Here is a 20,358-nt window from a genome sequence, read left to right as displayed (position 1 = left end):
TGCCAACAACTTCTGAAATTCATTTTTGTAACATTGGGCCAATATGAAATTATATCATATACATGCCATATATTATATGATATTATATATAATATCATATACAGACACCAGTTATAAAGGGCAGTTTTCTTACTTTGAGATTAAATTTGAACATGGTCAGCTGCAAAAAAACAGTCTTTGGCAGTCCTTATTGTAAACTTGCCTTTAGGAAGAGCCACATCTTCCAGAATTGACAGAGCTGGTTGGTATGAACAAGTGTCTTACAAGTGTCTGCCTGTGCAGAATTTGGAAAGATTTTTTTGCCTGTCCTAGAACTTCCTGAATTTCAGCGCAGTATCTTGTTCATGTGGCAATAATCTGGTTATTACATTAACTAGTTCAAAAGTACAGTTGGATAAGACGGGGGAAGATGCTCCTTGGCGTAAGATGTCGCAGCTTGCTCAATTTTCTTCCAGACAAATAGATTGTGCCAAGTTTTATCTCAATGCATCTACTGAATGGTAAATGCATGAATCTCTCTGTCCTTTGAATTCTAACATTTTATCTGACACACCATATTTATTGTATTGAGAATTATTCTACTGGAACCTTTTTGAGTAAGCAAATCTACCATTTTTGTTACTGAGAAATAGTGGTCTACATACAGTCAAATGCAAAAGTATTGGGACAGTAGCATGATTTTTATTGTTTTTGCTCTGTAGTCCAGAACACTGGATTTGAAGTAAAACAATGAATATCAGGTTAGTACAAACTGTCAGCTTCAATTTTAGGGTATTTATATTCATTTAGGGTGATCTACGGTGTAGGTATTACAGCCCTTTTTACATAAAATAATTTAAAAGTTGAGTGAAAATATCATTTGTTGTTCATTGTAGGGTCACAAAGGACACTAGCATTAGCACTGACCATTAGGTAGCTATCATTAGCCAGCTACTAGATTGTCAGCTTTAGTTCAACATTGAGTTAAAAATATTAAAGGAAGGGACATAGACTACAAGAGTTAAATCTTTTAGATAGTTAATTAACAGTCACACAAATTGATTATAATCGAATGCCTAGTAACTTGCTTGTTTGAGAGCAACCAATAGCCAGAATTTACCATTTACCATTATCCAGAAAGTTGAAATAGTCACAGGTTACTGCTAGCATTTAGCAAGACATTCAGGTGAAGGATGTATCAAAGGATGGCACAAAACCTCAATTAGATTATCATAATTATTAAAAGCTGAGGCATAACTATTATAAGCTATGATTTTAGAGATATGGTTAGGACAGGTGTGAGTAAGTCATGATGACATGATTTAGGGTTAGGGTTTAGGGCCATGGGATTTTACACTTGGAGTATACAGTGAGGATTGGGATTTAGGGCTAAGATTAGGGTTGTGTTTTAGTGTTAGATTTAGGGTTAGGTATAGCTTAGTTATAGGGTATTGCTACCTTTCATCTTGACACTGAGGTGAAAATATCAAAGGATGGGACAACAACTCACTTAAATTATCATAACTATTAAAGGCTAGGGCATAACTATTATAAACTCAGATTTAAGATGACATGTGGATGTGTGTGTATGAAGTTAGGGTTTAGGGTTATAATTCTGGGCTAGGATTTAGGATTGGGGTTATAGTTTAGAATTAGGGTTTAGTGCTGAGGGATTTTACGTTTGGGTTACATGGTGAGGACTGGGATTTAAGGCTAAGTTTAGGGTTGTGTTTCATGGTTAGATTTGGGGGTTAGGGTTATGATTGGGGGCAGGATTTGTGGGTTAATCATCTTGAGGCACAAATCATTTTCACTTGAATTAGTGCAAACTGTTGAAAATTGCATTTATGAACTAAATGTAAAATTATTATTATTATTATTATTCATAATAATAATAATAATAATAATAATAATAATAAACAAATTGCAGTAATAATAAAAAAAAACATTTCAGTAATAATAAATAAATAAATTTAAAAATAAATTTGTATTTCAAATTCTTCTATGTTTCATGCACCGGATCTGATGTGAAGCTGGAACATCGCCAAAAGATTCAGTGGACAGTTGACTATTGTTTTCATGTCGTCCTATCCCCATATAAGAAAAGATTACATACTGTACAAGTACCACATTGTGTCACAACGTTTTTGTCTTATTTTTTAACATCTGATATCAATGTTTCATCTTAAACATCATAAGGGGCAAATGATTTTGGTTATGTTTCTAGACCCATAGATATTTGACCCCTGTCCTGACGGAAAGCTTGTAATTCCCACTTGAAAATGATGCAACAGTGAGCTTCTTCAGTCAAACAGTTGATTTGTATTGAAATACATGATTATGTTGCGATTTACGGCAATGCATAATTTAGACATTTTGGACAGATTTGGAGACACATTATCAGGTTTTATTTACTGGATTTGCAAACTCAAAAAGAACAACTTCATTTTGCCAAGATAACTGCATGTGTGGTACAATATTTTTTCATAAATTATGGATATAAACTAATTTAACTTACGAAGTTAGTATTGTAAATGGTACAAATGTCTTGCTTCATTGAAGACATTTTCCAAGTCTCTGTGATGCGCACATCTGGGGTATAAAGCTTTAAATAGGGTTTAAATGTGGCATCTGCGCAATGGGGTCAAGAAGGAGATGTGTGTGTGAAACTTTGTCATAATTAGCGTATGAATTCTTGAGTTATGGCCAAAAACGTGTTTTGTGAGGTCACAGTGACCTTGACCTTTGACCACCAAAATCTAATCAGTTCATCCTTGAGTCCAAGTGGACGTTTGTGCCAAATTTGATGAAATTCCCTCAAGGTGTTCCTGAGATATCGCATTCACGAGAGAATGGGACGGACGTGAGGTCACAGTGACCTTGACCTTTGACCACCAAAATCGAATCAGTTCATCCTTGAGTCCATGTGGACGTTTGTGCCAAATTTGAAGAAATTTCTGGCCTTAATTGCTTAATTACTCCTAACATTTACGCCATCTGGCATTTTAGCCACATTTGTTGATATGACAGCCGAAGACTGCTGCTGTGTCTGTATACAAGACATTTTACTGTGATCTAATCTACGAGTGAACCAGCGATGGTGTGTAAAACCAATTAGCTCATTTAGCCAGAGTAATTGGTGGAAACAAAAACCTGCAAACACACTGGCCCTCCAGGATTGGAATTGCCCACGCCTGCTCTAGATGATATATAAGGTATGTATAGGCAGTTGCCCTACTCAGAAGCAAAGCAGTTACTCACCGCTCCCACAAGAGCTTTACCATGCAGCATGTCCACAATCTGCAGGGCAATGTCCTGCCCACAGCGTGCTTGGGCCTCCTTGGTGCTAGCACCCAGATGTGGGCAGCTGATCACATTGGGGTGGTTCACCAGAGAATAGTCCTTGGGTGGTTCCTGCACAGACATATGTACAACTCCAAAAATTGGTGGAAAAGGGTATGAGGCAAAACTGTAAACAATCAGCAGTCAGGTCACACAACAAGGATGTTTGTTCAAATCGCAGAGGGACAGTCTCTCTAGAGTATTTATATCATTCATAGGATATCAGTCATGTTTACATTAACCCCTTAGCACACATGCCAAATCTGGCCAATTCTTGCCCATTTAGGGGGTACTCTATTTAAAGCTTTATAATTCCAGATGTGAACACCACAGGGACTTGAAAAATGGCTTAAATGAAGCAAGACATTTGTACCATTTACAATACTAAATCAGATTAGTTTATATTCATAGTTTTGGAAAAAAATAAAGTGCCACAAATACAATTGTCTAGGCAAAAAATCAAAAATGAATTTGCTCTTTTATAGCAAACTCCTTGACCACAAGTTCATAAATACTAAGGGTGGATATGTAGACCTACTAAAGACATATGAAGCAAAAACTAAGCAGTGTACCCAGCATCTCCAAATCTATCCAAAATGTGAAAATTATGCATTGCCGTAAATCACAACATATTCACATATTTCACTATGAATCAACTGTTATGACTCAAGAAACTCACTGTTACATCATTTTCAAGTGGAAATTACAAGCTTTCCGTCAGTACAGTGGTCTAAAATATCTAGTGGTCCAGAAATCTCTCCAATAATGAATAGATGCTTTTTGTCCATTATAAAGCATATAAATGAACCCCTTACGAAGGTTTAAGATGAAACATTGATATCAGATTAGAAAATAATGCAAAAACATTATCACACAATGCGGAACAGTACCTAAATGTGTAATACTTAACTCTCGTATGTATTTCTGTACTCCACAGTAAGTAATGTTTTCTTGTATGGGGATGGGACGACATGAAAACACTTTTCAACTGTCCACCACGTTTTGGCAATGTTCCAACTCTCACGTCATCACTGTTGCATGCATCACAAAAACTACTAAACTACTAACGAATGCTTACATTACAATGTGAAATATCCTCATTATAAAATACCACTAACCTATTTAAAGACACTCAATTTCAAAAATAACGTATATAACCTGAATATTTTGAGCAGTAATATTTACAAAGCAATGATGAAATGTTATCTGTGTTCAGTAGATAGAGACAGAGACAGTAAATCAATGATGCAGTTCTCTTTGCTTCTGTTTTACTCCAGAAAATGATGTCAGCTAGGTCTATCAGCAAACATATGGCTTACCTATGCTCAGAAGTCCTCAATAATAATATTATTTTTCAAAAAATTACGAAAAATTATTGATTACATTTCGTCAGGTGCAGTGTCTTTTACTGCTACCTCAAAGTGAATGCGTAAGTGAATGCGATGAGAAAACCTTTGATTACGCTGAGCTATAAAACGCTATTCCAAAAGCAAAATTAGACATGTTACATCGTTAGAAAGCTTATACTGTCACCTAATGAATAAATGAATTGTCAATCAAGCCAGACAGTACTAAAAAGGGAGACAATGCCATAAATAACATGTGTGGTATTACGCACAGCTATATTGGAAGGTACCCAGGCGTCACAAATATGCTTATATTTCACAAATGGATTTTCCAAGACAATATGACTGCTCAGTCTCAAAAGGGACATCTCTACGCGTAAAACCAATGGTAAGGTTGTATATGTATTCAATATTTAGTCCCAGATATTGACTGTAGAATGGCATGATATCATTTTTGAAAACTTTGTCTTGTTTATTTTGTTATTCAATGAACAGCGTTTTCACTGCTGTATTGGCATATCTTAGGGCTATTGTTGGGTTTATCTTGTTGCTATGACGGAATAGGATTTTTGAGTCGTGAAAGAATATTTTTATGAATGCCCAGATAGACAATATTGTCCATTATGTCATGGGTGGGGAGTGTAGTTGCAGATGAGAATGCAGGGAGGGGCTGCTTGTTAAATGGACGACCAGAGTAACAATGGTGGCACTGCGAAACTCCGTATTCAACATAGTTGTCGTGTATCGTCTACAAATGAAACTAAAACAAAGCGTTACTGTTTTCAACTCATACTTTGGTTGCAGGAGCAATGAATGTCTCAGTTGAACCATCTAGGCACGGCGGTGTGCCAACCACTAGGTGGTGTGCACTAATCGGTTAAGCACAAGCAAATTATCACTTGTTACACTCTACAGATTTCCAAATAAGTTTAATAAGGTTAGTTGAATTACTCCAGAAAATGCTTGGGCAGAGCTAGACTATAGTATTACTTACGAGTTCAATTTCTTAGTTATTACCACAAACACGTATGGGTATTACTGATTAGCTTTGTTTTAAACAGTACAATATTAAAAATGTAAAACAACAGTACAATATTAATGTACAATATTAATATAAGTATTAAATGCATCAGTAAAATACACTGAGAAGGACAGACAAAAATACAGATGAACCCTGGGAATAAGCATGAGTCCATTCACATAATTCAGAAGAAACATAAATATACTGAAAACTATATGTTGTGTGTTTTTTTAGAATTAATATTCAAATGTTATCTTTGGCCAATCTTGACAGCTCTACTTTGTAAAGTCTGTTCTGTAGTCTCGGATCATCCACTTCTCATAAGTGAGTCCCTTGAATGAATGCCACATCAGAATTTTTCCAGTGTATCGACTCCAAGAATTCATTCCTTTTGATATTGGCATTCAAGTCCCGTATATTTACACATAAAAACCTACTTAACCATTATCAAATAAATATTAAATTAGTACTAGTAAGGCTGATTCAATTCAAAAGTCATAAACTATGACAAATAACTTATATAGAACCCCCCCCCCCCCCTTCTGCCGCCAACCCAGACACTAATAACGTGTGTCTATGAGGAGACAACAAAATACTGCAGCTCAGTGAGTCCCATAAGCCTGAGCCAGTCCCCAATAAAAATTTACTGTAATTTATGCGTACATGTACACAGAGAATGAACTAAAAAGTTTTAGTCTTTAGCTCATGAAAGTCATCGGAACAGTGTATCTTCTCCATTTTTAGTCCCAATTCAATATTGTTTATTGAGCCAGGCTAAGAACTTGGCAGGACACTGGGTCACACATTGACATTTAGCACAGCTCCCTTCCCGGAACACATACACACACTGATCATTGATTTCGCCATATCTAGGCTTCTAATGAATAGGGGCTCATAAAATCCTGGATTTTTTTTCCTATATTCAAATTTTATGGTTTTATTTTTTCTAGACCCAGTATTTTTTGTGTAACTATCAAAGTTGTGTAAGTCGCTCTGGATAAGAGCGTCTGCTAAATGCCTGTAATGTAATGTAATGTAATGTAAATGATAGATATTTATTGATTTTACCATCAATAAGTGTGTGTCTGATAGATGACAACAGTAACAAAAACTCCATTTAAACATAATTTTATAATAGAAGTTGTTTAGGTGGTAGCAATTACAGAGAATACTTTCCTTTCCCTGGTTAGTTTAAGATGGAAAAGTGAAGTTGTAACAGTGATGCTATGAATAATTTTCTCCAGCGATTGGCCAGGTGTGCAATGGGCCAGCGTTTCAGGTGGCCTGCAAATTCTCAAAAGTTGTTTGCCAACTGCAAATAAACATCAGAAAAAGCTGAACTACACTTCTCACATGAACAGTTTAGAGAAAAAACTGTCAGTGTGTGTTCACCAATATGTGCATATGACCAGTGGCCATATGGAATGCTGCGTCTTTGGAACGCAGGAAATTTTTAAATCTGCGTTTTACACTAATTCACTTGTGTTCAGATTAAACTATTTTTGCTATATGACATGACAACAGTAAAAGTCTAACAATAAATCTGTCGTTCATAATTTTAGCAAAATGAAATGATATTAAAATAATGTTTAGGCATTCAATGGTCATGGACTGCTTCAGCCCTGTTCCTCCCCTGCCCATGCATTGACACTCTGGAGCTCCACTATTCTCCTGCACTATTCTGAACTATAAAATTTGGCCTTCAATTATTCCTATTGGCTTTCACTTCAGCTGTAACCTGCAGAATCCATTTTATTTTCTGTCTACTACTTTACACCAGGCTGGCCAGTGGAGAATGGGCTCCCCCTCTCTATAGCCGGTTCCTCTCGAGATTTCCTCCCATTGGGGAGTTTTTTCTCGCTGCCAAAGTTTTGCTAACAAGCTTACCAGCTAGCTTTGTCATACATCGCTGGGTAAGGTAGTCAAGAAGTGTTATGCATTTTGAGCCATTCTCTCTCATAATAGCTAGCTGGCTACTGTTTTTAAGGAGATATATAACAGGCCTATTTCACAAGATGGCGACCAAAACCGGATGTAGGGATACTTTGTTTCCGGTTACCGTTGCTACGGACGCAAGTCCATTTCTGACGGCGAAAAATGGAGCCTAAACAGCGACGTGTGTTCTCACAGTCTTAATAGCTCAAAGCTCAATGTCGGATGTTATCCGCATTGTCGAAGCATTGCCAGTGAACGTTAAAACATACAATGTGCTTTATATTCTTGGCTATGTATACAACGTTTAGTAACAGTTTAAGAGCTTGTCACCTAAATACAATATTGGTTCATTTTATTATTTTCAGGGAACAAGAACATGACAGTATTATAAACAGATAAAATTCTTATCATTAATATTAATAATATAAAAATAACAATATAATCAAAGCAATAAGAACACTAAAGGAGGGTTCATCCTAGCTCTCCTGGGAAGAAAATTTGGTACATCGATACATTGGTTCTGTCCAAGCAACTTCAAGACTCAATCCCCTTCCTTGTAATTGTCACAGGCTCATGCTCATTTCATGCACTGGTGTGCCCGTGTAAGCATGTAAACATGCTGTGTTGTAAACCCATGTGGACCAAACTGAAATGAAAAAATCTTATATTTTGACAACGGTGACTTCTGTGCCCCTCTGTTTCCCTGCTGGCGGGGATGTTCTCTTGTAAGTTACAGGTGCGTTAAGTAGTACCAATGCTCAGCCCGATTTTATTGGCAACACCTGGCCTGCATCTATTTAGAAGACTGGCAGCTTTTTTTCTTTCCTCTCCACTACGCAGCCGGGCGGCTGTGGTTGTGCAGTCCGCTTATTTATTTTTGTCGTTGGTTTTTTTTTTGCCTATGCAACACCTGTTTACTGATCTCAAGGTACACAATGCAAGCAGTCATTCACACTCTATTTGCATTACACTTCACACCTCATGTTTAGTAATGTCGGATGTTTGTCAGTGATGTGTTTAATTTCATTGTAACAAATTGTTTCTTGTTATCTTGTGCTTGTTTTGTCTCTATCTTGTACGAACTGTAGCCTGTTAATTGTTACGATATCTACTGTGAGGGTCAGAAAAAAAATTTCTGGACAAATGAGAAGAAATTCAAGAACTGTCTGAAACAGTATAATTTGGCCAGGCTAGATTCGTAGTTTTGAATGGTCTCAACGGGGAAATTTGCTTTTTGGCACGAGAGGCTGACTAGCCTCAGGTAGCCACTGGAGTTTGGGAGCTTCACGGAGAATGCCAATACCTGGTCCCCTGCTTTTGCCTTTTGCCCCATTACAGTAAGCTTACAGTCTTGTATTCTTCAAGCACATTTACACAGCTTACAAACATAGTTTTCAGTTTCCTCCTAAATGAAATTGTGGCTTAGCAATTCTGTTGCATATTGATCTACTTTCACAAAGTAATTTTTCCATAGCACACAAGTGGCAGCTTTGCGTATGCTTTATCAAATGTTTATTGGATTGTTTATTTGTATGTTTATCAGCAAAGGCTTACATAAAGGACACTGCAATAGTGATAAAGGGAACTATATTATTGTAAATCATTTATGATTTCACTTTATATTCTTGTAAATAGTTTTCCTCCTTGTGGACTGTCAGGAAGCACAGTCAAATCAGCTGTTACACATGTGTGTGTATGTCTGCGTGTGAGCACAAAAGGCAAGCTACTGGTGGTGAAAGACATTCATTTCCCCACTTCACACTTCCCTGAGAAATTCCTTTGTAAGCTTTGATAGCTAATACAAGGGGTGCTGGGAGGTTCTGCCTCATTTCATACAGCCACTGTTTGCATATGCAAATTACAGCAACCTACTTACTATTTACAAGCCTGACTTACAGCAAGGCAAAACCAAGTGCTTTGATTGCTCCTAAGTGAATATAGTGTGTGTGATAAGTAACCATTATGAACACGTATTGTTAACAGAAGCTCTACAAATGGATACACTTTAACGGAAATACAGAGCCTATCCAAAAAGAGGGAATGCATAAATAAAAAAATATCTGCTTTGTGGGGACCCAAAGAGTACCAGAATTTGCTTCTGGAAGTTGCAATATGGCAGGGAAAAAAAACATACAATAATGTATACAATATTCTAATTTGAAGAGGTTTGGTGCCATTTGTGGCAGTTTTGGGGATATTTGGCCCCACCTTTGGGAAAACACGCCAAAAACACTGCATTGTTCAATCCACTCAAAATTCCTTGTGTTGTATACATCCTAGAGTATGACTGGAAAAATAAATCTGGTTTTGTCCAGATCAGAAGTACATGTAATCACTACAAATTAAGAAAATTATTTTTGGATTTCTTTATTTTTATCAGAATAAATATGTCCTGTATGTTCACTGAGTGAGGATCAGGATATTTGTCCATTAAAATTAGCTCTTTATTTCAAGATTTGAACCATGTATGTACTGTTTATAGTTTTGGAGATAATGAATTTATTTAAGATTCATTTATAAAGTGGTTGAAGAGCACAGGACTTTTGAACAGTCCCTTTTGCTATAACGTAAGCATGAAGTGGTGCTCGTCTCCAATGACTCATAGTCTGAGACAACAAACCTTAAAGCATCAGGCAGTTCCATGTGCATCCAGAAACTGGAAAGTGAGGTACACACACCCACTCCACCAACCAAAACAAAACCCCTAGCCTAAGCCCACCTCCAAGTGCGAGATGACGTAATGGCATATGACACCAGCGATCATCAATGGCTAATTCCTACAGAAAGTGAATTATATGTATTTTATGGCCAAGATAATTGGATTACATTGGTTTATGAAATAATAACTCACTGGCAATGCCTGAATACCTCCAGAGATAGCTGTGAGTAAATCACACAAGCTGTTTACACAGTTGCGACCCTTTCCACTTAATTCTGGTTTGATTGACAATTCTTTTACGTAGGGATGGGAGATATATCACAATACTAATTATCGAATGCAATAATGGTAGTAGCAACCATATGGTGCATTACCTTTCCTTTTGTCTTTTTCTTGTAAATTATACCTTAAGTTGTTAGTACACAACTGACCTAAAGAGTGAGCATAAAATGCTTCAGGAGAAAAATATCTATTGAATGTTGAAACGACAGCCAATCAGCACAAAGATCGTACAACTTCTATGTGATCATGTAATGTGTTTTTCGTCGATTACATGGAGCTGCTAATTGGCAGTCTTATGGTCACCCAATAGATAACAGTTGTGACATGTCCTCCTCGAAATGTATTACTGTTATATACATTTTTGATTATATACATAATTTCTGTGCCTTTGCCATCTTTTTCATATTGTTGTATTCACATTGATCATAATCAGCAACTTCCAGAATTCTGAACACTCACAATGAAATTTTGTGTCTTTCAAGAGATTAGCGCTATTCTCTAATGAGAGCTTTTCATATCCTGCAGCATAAGTGTTCATAGGTGGCTCAATCATGCGTTATGTTTGATGTGCCAAATTGACGTGAAGCATAACCAGAATTTTGCTGATGGTGGAATATTATCTTTTTATTGTACATAAGATAGATATTTGTGTATCCATGTGCATGGAAAGTACGTTTTCAGATTTACTGTGTGATATGTGCAATGTCAGATATCTAGTGTTTATATTATGGTCTTAGAGAGAGAAACAGTGAATTGGACACAAAATATTATATTGACTCTATTGTCTCTAAGAATGTGGCCTGCCCTCCCCTCCATCCAAGCATCAAAGTAAATGTGATTTGAGAAATTAAAAATCTGCTGATACTGTAATCTAGGCAGGCGATCTATGGGTCTCACCGCCTGCAGAGTTTGTCTCGGAAGAGACAGACCGGAGGACACAAGACACCATGTCGAGGGTGAGAGATCCTGCATGGCTACATGCCTAACATTTTCCTTTAACCTCTTAGAGCAAAGCCCCTAGTGGTCGGCACGTCAGCATGCCGAGATTGCTGAACTCAGACATTCAGTGCTACTGCAACCGAAGTATAAAACAGAAAGGCTTTGTTTTAGTTTCATTAGTAGACGATACACAACTACACCCCCCACCCATGACATAATGGACAATATTGTCTATCTGGGCATTCATAAAAATATTCTTTCACGACTCAAAAATCGTATTCCGTCATAGCAATAAAATAAATCCTACACTAGCCCTAAGATATGCCAATACAGCAGTGAAACCGCTGCTCACTGAATAACGAAATAAAGACAAAGTTTTCAAAAATTATACCATGTCATTCTGCAGTCAATATCTGGGACTAAATATTGAATAAATATACAACCTTACTATTGGCTTTACGCGTAGAGATGTCCCTTTTGAGACTGAGTGGTCACATATTGTCTTGGACAATCCGTTTGTGAAATATACACGCATTTGTGACGCCTGGGTACCTTCCAAAATAGATGTGCGTAATACCACACGTGTTGTTTACGGCGTTGTCGCCCTTTTTAGTACAGTCTGGCTTGATTGACAATTCATTTATTCAGTAAGTAAGACAGAAGATAGAACTGTATCATTGATTTACTGTCTCTGTCTCTATCTACTGAACACAGATAACATTTCATCACTGCTATGTAAGCATTATTGCTCAAAATATTTCGGTTATATACGTTATTTTTGAAATTGAGTGTCTTTAAATAGGTTAGTGGTATTTTAAAATGGGGACATTTCACACTGTAATGTAAGCGTTCGTTAGTAGTTTAGTAGTTTTTGTGATGCATGCAACAGTGATGACGTGAGAGTTGGAACAGTGCCAAAACGTGGTGGACGGTTGAAAATTGTTTTCATGTCGTTCCATACCCATACAAGAAAACATACCACAGTACTGATTATAGAAATACATACAAGAGTTAATTATTACACATTTAGGTACTGTACCGCATTGTGTGACAATATTTTCGCATTATTTTCTAATCTGATATAAATGTTTTATCTTAAACCTTCATAAGGGGCTCATTCATATGCTTTATAATGGATGAAAAGCATTTTATTAATTTTTGGATATGTTCCTGGAACCCTAGATATTTTACACCACTGTACTGACGGAAAGCTTGTAATTTCCACTTGAAAATGATGCAACAGTGAGTTTCTTGAGTCAAAACAATTGATTTGTAGTGAAATACGTGAATATGTTGTGATTTACAGCAATGCATAGACATTTAGACACTTTGGGTAGTTTGGAGACACTGGGTACACTGCTTAGTTTTTGCTTCATAGATCTATAGTAGTTCTACATATCAACCCTTATATTTTATGAACTTGTGGTCAAGAAGTTTTTGATCCAAAACATGTAAAGTTTAACCTGCTGTATATATGCAATCTCTCAGTATTTCATTGCAAACTAAAAAATAGTTTTTGTTTTTATTTTTTGCCTAGACAATTGCATTTGTGGCACTTTATTTTATATTCAAAATATTGGAAGACATAATCTAAGTTAATACTGTAAATGGTACAAATGTCTTGCTTCATTTAAGCCATTGTTCAAGTCTCTGTGGTGTTCACATCTGGAGTTATAAAGCTTTAAATACGGTACCCACTAAATGGGCAAGGACTGGCCATATTTGGCATGTGCGCTAAGGGGTTAAGTTTGAATGCAATCTGTGACATTTAACTGAGTGATTGAAAATCTTACTGTCTGTACAGATAATGGTGTTGAGGCCTGATAGTTGAAATCTCTGTTTTTATAAACTGGAACTAGACAGAAGGTGGAGGTTACAACTGGCTGACTTTGACAATGATCTGTCTACAGACATCATCCTGTTGTGGAAGCAGAGATAAACTTCCATGCTTTTCATAGGTATTCAAGAGCCGAAGTGAATTACCTCCTTACATATTCACGTTTGATCTTGTTAGAAATAGAGTTAATTCAGGAATCTTTTGATAATAATAGCATAGTGCTCAGCCCTGCTTCCAACAACATAACACTTTAATCAATAAGTACACAATCAGCTTTTAGGTAGGCCAGTCCTTGTCATAAATGAGCCTGACCCCCCTTCCCATCCCTTCTACACCTTAACTTGGCATGATCCAATCAGGCCAAACATCCACAAGCCATGCTGGGTAAGGTATTTAAGATGGTCACAGGAGTTGTGTTGTGTTGCAGTTCCTTTCGGAGCCTTGGAGAAGAAAAGCTGTTCTCTTTTTATTTTGGAGGTGATTTGGTTGTGTGTTTTTAGCTAGTTTCCTTTAATCCTGTGGAACTTAAACTGGAAGTTTAAGTGACTTTGGCAAGGTCTGGCTTATCTGTCTCTCTCTCTTTTCTGGTATTTTCAAATGAATTGTTTAATGTTTTGTATAATGTATTCCGTTTTATAATTTAGAAGTAGGGAGCCTGCATTCAATAAAGAATGTATGATTTCAATTCATTAGTCTAATTGACTGCTTCTTATTTAATCTAATTATTTGATCTTAAAACCTGATATAGTTTGTTTGACTTGTTGGTTGATTCCACCAGTAAAATGTAGCCTGACCTATTAATGAATTCAACGATTTAATTGATAATTTTCATTTTCAACAATAATTATTAAATCACGTTTTTAGCAACATTTGTGAAACACACTACAGAGAAATTTCATCCCATGGCATGCAACAAAAAATTTCAAACTGTAGTCCAAAAAAGTGGTGTTTTATTCAGGTACAGGAGTGTATGATTACATATTTACGTGTGTGTACCAGTGTGTCATTTACCTGTCATTTGTTCCAATTCCAACATTTCTAACAGCTCTGGTAAAAAAAAAATGGACAAATTTAAATGCTTTACAATGGACAAAAAATATTTTATTCATTTTCGGAGAGGTGTTGAATAGGTCTTTAGACCCCTAGACATCCACCTATACTGATGAAAAGATTCCCGGTTTCCTGAATCAAAACAGTTATGTAGTGAAATATATGATTATTTTATGATTTACAGCAATGCCCAATTTTGTCATTTTGGATAGATAGAAGGGACACCAGGGTATATAGATTTTTCTTCATAGATCTTTAGTAGCTCTGCATATCACTGACAGATTTTGCACGCATGTGGTCAAGGATTTAGCTCAGGAGGTAGAGCTGTCATCTGGCAACTGGCCTTCTGGGTGTGTTGAAGTGTCCTAGAGCGAAACATCTAATGCCAATTGCTCTCAATTAGCTGGTTGGTGCCTTGCATGGCTGCCTTTTGCCATTGGTGCGCAAGTGTGTGAATGAATGGGCATTCGTTGTAAAGCACTTTGTGCAGTAGTTATATAAATGCAGTCCATTTACCAAGCAGGTTATTATCCAGAAAATGCATAGTTTTACCTGTTTTACATTTGCATTTCATTTCAAGCTAAAGGAGAATTTTCTTTACCGAGATTTCTTTGTATTTTTGTCACTTCACTTGCACCTAAATTATGAGAACATTAAAAACATACACACAGCCAGGGCATATGGCACTTCAGATTAGAGCAAACTACCCACTCCACTCAGTTAAAACTGCTCTAAGGGTATAATAGATATATATTTGCAGGTCTTTTGAAAGTGCACTTAGGTGAATCATTTTTGCAAAAATGTTTCTAAACCCATTTAAAATCTAACAGATTCCAGAAGTCGGTGGAAACCTGGCAAATGAAATTCAATATAGCTAAATCTACATGTGGGGGGAAAAAAAACATACGGTCAGACTACTTTATGGGAGGAACAAAATTGGAATGTGCTCAATTTGAAAAAGACTTGGGAGTAATAGGTGATCAAAGCCTTTTTGGTTCTAGGCACTGTGTTGTAGCAGTACAAAAGGCAGCCAAAAATATTGATTATAATAAACCCAAGGAGGTTACACTTGTCTTACACAATACCTTAGTCAGACCACATTTAAGAGTATTGCACTTCTGGAGACTGTACAAGAAAGACAGAAAAGGTTCAAAGAAGGGGGCAACTAAATAAACTGGTTTGTTGTCTGACAGATAAAAGTTATAAGGAAATATTAAGGTGCTTTATCTCTTCAATCTAGGTGCAATTTGATTGTTAATCCCTTTTTTGAATTTAAAAGCCTCAAAGTAAACTACAAGAGATTCTTCAGGTTGAGTTCTGCTAGTTGAACAAGGGGGCATAAATGAAAATCAACAAAAGTTAATTCCACACCAACATTAGGAAATATTTTTTCCTAAAAGTCACTTTGCAGAACAGCTCGCCAGGTCATGTAGTAGAGGCAGAAAATCTGGGTATTTTCAAGACAAGGCTTGATACACTGTTAGATACTATCTAGTCTGTAGGTCATCAGATCACTAATTTAGTCAAGAAAATATCTTGCATTGTTGGGCTAAATGGAATGTGCTTATCACTGTGTTGTGTTTTGTGTGTTGTGTTAAAATCATTAAAGATCCTTTATTTCACACAATGATACATTATTGGCTTTATCTATTTATGAAAAAATAATTCTAACAAAAAATGAAAAAAAAGATTTTTAGAGTTCTAACTCGAAAAATCTTGGCTGGATTAACGTTTTCACCTCACAAAGTTTTGGACTAACAACTCCAGGGACCATCCAATATCAGGATATTATGCACTGAACATAAGTTTATTTAACTAAAGACATATTATAAACTCATTAAATGCCTATCTTTAGCATACATGTATGGTAATTTAAGTGAATCCTTGTGGCCTATCAATACTTCTATGTATATGGTATGCATTTTCTAGTAAAGCTGCAGTATGAAAGTTTGGAGAAAGAAGCGAGAGAGAACTGGATTTTGAAAAATAAAAACCTTTTATCAGTAGATGTTTTCTAAGCAGGCATCTCTGCTCTGCTCTTAGCTGTGTAAACAGCACTCTGACAGTGCTGGGATGCACAGGCAGGTAGGCAAGCCTCCTTGCAGAGAGCTGTCCTGATTGGTTAAGATCCAGGCATGGTGAAATTTAAAAAAAAAATGAAAAAAAATAAAATAAAAAACTTACATAGAGCAGCTTTAATTTCTTGTATGGATGTAAATTCCTGGGTGGGATGGATCCTGCCATTTTTCAGTGGTACCGGGAAAAATTGTTACATTATGCAAATAATGTTCATAGTTCCCCCCTACATATCTCAAATGTTTTTCTTTAAATGACATATAAAAACAACGGAAATGAAAAAACAGCTGCGTTATAAGGCTCACCTCAACAAATACATCAAGGCCTGCCCCACCACATTGGCCAGACTCCAGAGCTCTGAGCAAAGCTGCCTCATCAATGATGCCTCCACGAGCACAGTTCACCACCTTCACACCCCTCTTACACTTGGCAAAAGAGGCATCATTCAACAGTCCTGAAGAAAAAAGTGATGCATTCACTTAAAACCTGTCTTCCAAAATAACATTTTTCTCTTGGGTACTATAGTTCCCCTGCACAGAGTGTCAAAAATGCATTAAACTAGGGAAACAGGAAAAAGGGGCTACACCTTGCATTGAAGACAGTGTTAAATTAAGATGTTTCAAACATTTACATGCACAAAAGGCACCAGGGAACAGTGACAAAGAAATACAATTAAAAAATATAAATTAACAGCTGTTCAAGAGAGCTAAAGTAGGAAGGATGTGAAATGAGTCTGACAACACTTTTTCAAAAGATTCACTTCATCAAGGGTGTATGTATCTCACACACACACACACACACACACAAACATATATAAACAGTGCAGACTGCAAGTATTTGGACAGTGACACAATTTTTGACTATCAGCTTTAAGGGCATGTACAACTATATACAGTGATCCATGTAGGAATTACAGTCTTTTTTTGTACAGTATAGTCTCCCCCATTTTAGGGTACCAAAAGTAACTTGACAAATGAACGTAATCTTAAATAAAGTAACCATATACAGTACTTGGTTGTAAATCAAGTGCAATCAAATTTGAATTCAATGACTGCCTAAAATCTGCGATCCATAGACATCACCAGACACTGGATATGGTTCCTGGTGATGATCTGCCTGGACTGCAGTCATCTTTAGTTCCTGTTTGTTTTGGGGGTTTCTGCCTTCAGACTTGCCTGCAGCAAGTGAAATGCATGTCCAGTTGTATTCAGCAGTGTGTTTGTGGTTATTATCCGGCTGCAAGGTTAAGTGCCAATGAGTTTCGAGGCATTTGGTTGGATGAGCTCTATGAGAAAACTAGGAAAAATGTTAGTCACAAAGGTCTGCAACCTGACCCAAGGCTGTCGGGACACAAACCTGCCGAAAGCTTTGGGCTGTCTTCATTTTCTAATAAAGACATTGGGTGTGGGTCAGGTTAAATTTTAGGGCAGTACTTTCTAATAATTTTAGGGAATTTTATTTTTAACAGTAGCCTATGTATGTTTACACAGTGGAGGGCTGCAGGCTGTTCTTATCTAAGCTACTTTCCCTTGGTCTGTTTTTGTTTACGTGTGTGAAGAGGGTATAAGTCCTAGGTGCCAGTTTTTAGGCTGACACAGCCTACTCTTCTTCGTCGCAATGAATACAATCAAGCAAAAAATAGCCAAGGGAAAACTACTAAAAAAAATTTAAAACATCTGGTAAGTCCTATGTGTGGGACAGCTGTGATGTTTTTGCAAATGCTTAGAAAGAGCCCCCTGGATATGTGATGTGCAAAAATTGGCACACAATCCTTAAGAAAGTCAGCAAATTGACTCGCGTGTCTGCTAACAGCTTGCTGCTCGATTCCACCAGTACTTCATGAGAATGCCTCAAAATTACTAAAAGGGAGAACTCGGTCATAAACATGGAAATACAGAAGATTTTGTGCTTTAATGATATGGGAATGACAACCAACTTAGGGAGTGATGATTATCCAAAATTAATTATATGGCCATCACTTGTCACTATGTCGCACCGAACTACAGTCTGAACAGCCGTAAACTAACCACTGCATTGTTTCCATGAGAGGAAGTCGTCATTTCTCAATAAATACTACAATCAGGGACAGGGCAAATTGCGATATTAAAACCGATGGGTATTCTGCACAGTTTGTCAGCACCCATGGATTAGCCTCCCTCAGGCTGCTGGAGCGGACAACAGTGTTGGAGCAGTCGCTTCGGCATAAAAACAGAAAGGTGAGTGGTTTTGGTAGGCTAAGCATCTTGTTACTGCTAGCTTGTTAACATGCTGAATTCATTCAGAATTTGTCACAAAGTTGTTTGAAGTTGATTAACATTTGATAAATTCACTGTCACAGTAATCATCGTTATTTTCTGTCACTTTATTTGGGTAACTAGCTGGTTAATATCAGAAGAAAGTAACATTAAGCCTAATACTTGGCATTGTTGGGAGTAACATTTAAATCTACCATTAATGCCTTGTGACACTCAATCTACTGTAGTAGCCTCGGCCACATTTAGTACGCTACTGGTGGAGCGAGCTCATGCACCTGGGTTGTGATAAACAAGCAGCCCAGATGCTTAAAGGTGTGCTCTTCACCTCTCTACAAGGCTGAGACTGGGAGCATGCACTCAAAGAGAGAGCGAGTCCATGAGTAGACTTAATGTTAAAGTAGGCAAAAGCAACCTGGCCGAAAAGAGTGCAGCTGAAAAGCATTCACCGTGTTCTGAGTTTGTTATTGCAGTTTCTTATTTCAGTACATTATTTTTACCTGGAATCCGTGAAGGGGAAGGCTGGTCATAGTCTTTCTATAGGTAATAAAACGGTGGTGAAAACCAAAATTGCGCAGTAAATACACATTGAGTAACTCCAAAGCAAGCTTCTACAGTGACATTAGATGCCACACATCATCTCTCTGTATATGACAGGACAGACAATATGGAGCTATCCAACCAGTGGGATCTCTTTTGGTTATTTATCCCATTTAGTGTACTAGAGCTTACCGAGTAGACCCCATAGCTCACACCCACATAGTACAATAGGCAATGTCAAGCATTTTTTTAAATTAGAATTTTGACTAAATGGACTCTCTCTCAATATATATTTTGCCTTATTGCCATATGCCTCAACTATTTGCAGTTATTTATATTTTACTCACATCTGTATTTATGTAAATGTATTGTATCTACTGGGCTAAATCTTGAAACAAGTTCAGTCTTCCAAACAGAGAAACACAAACATGTAGTAGTTGAATGGTTATTTTAAACTGTTGGCCTTTTGTATCAGCTATCTCTTGAACAGCAATTTGCACATCTATTTATTTATTTATTCTTAATGTGTTCTGGCATTTTTCTTCAGTCAGTTTCCTATTTCAGTGGTTATACAGTAAACTTCATAATGTTTGGGACAAAGCATATATTTTCTTGAGTTGGCTCTACAATTTAAAATTTGTAATCAAACAATGCGCACATGGTTTAAGTGCACATTCTCAGCTTTTATTATATGGATATTTTTATACACTTTGATTTAACCATGTAGAAATTACAGCACTTTTTATACATAGTGCACCCATTTCAGGGCACCATTAATGTTACATAATGTGACATATTCATGTAATGAAAATGAAAGCAGTCATGTTTAGTACTTTCGCACAACCTTTGCATGCACAAAGTGTCTTTGTTTAAATGCTAGAAGTATAAAAAAAATATGTTTTTGGAACTTGAGGCTGCAATGAATAGTGGGGGGAGGAGGATGGGGATGAACATAATATACAAGGGTACAAACTCATTAGGAAGGATAGATCCAGTGAGAGAGGTAGGGGTATAGCTCCCTATGTGAAAAAGAATTATTATTAATGTGCCGAAAATTCCTAGTGAGGACATATGGACAAAGCTCATATAGGGTAACATCA

General features: G+C 36.8%; 1 protein-coding gene across 3 annotated transcripts in view; it reads right to left on the bottom strand.

Annotated features, from left to right (window-relative positions):
- phgdh (phosphoglycerate dehydrogenase) overlaps window positions 1–20,358 on the bottom strand; it is a 95,067-nt gene that overhangs the window by 24,228 nt on the left and 50,481 nt on the right. For 2 of the 3 annotated variants that reach the window (XM_064329885.1, XM_064329887.1), the window contains exons 7-8: window positions 16,772–16,920; window positions 3,241–3,393 (exon numbers count right to left, since the gene is read on the bottom strand). In XM_064329885.1, the coding sequence (XP_064185955.1) occupies window positions 3,241–3,393; window positions 16,772–16,920 (302 nt within the window). The remainder of the gene's footprint in view (window positions 1–3,240; window positions 3,394–16,771; window positions 16,921–20,358) is intronic. The other variant, XM_064329886.1, reaches the window with a different exon arrangement.

This window comes from Anguilla rostrata, chromosome 3 (assembly GCF_018555375.3).
Source record: "Anguilla rostrata isolate EN2019 chromosome 3, ASM1855537v3, whole genome shotgun sequence".
NCBI lineage: Eukaryota > Metazoa > Chordata > Actinopteri > Anguilliformes > Anguillidae > Anguilla > Anguilla rostrata.
This window is presented reverse-complemented; position numbering and strand designations above follow the sequence as displayed.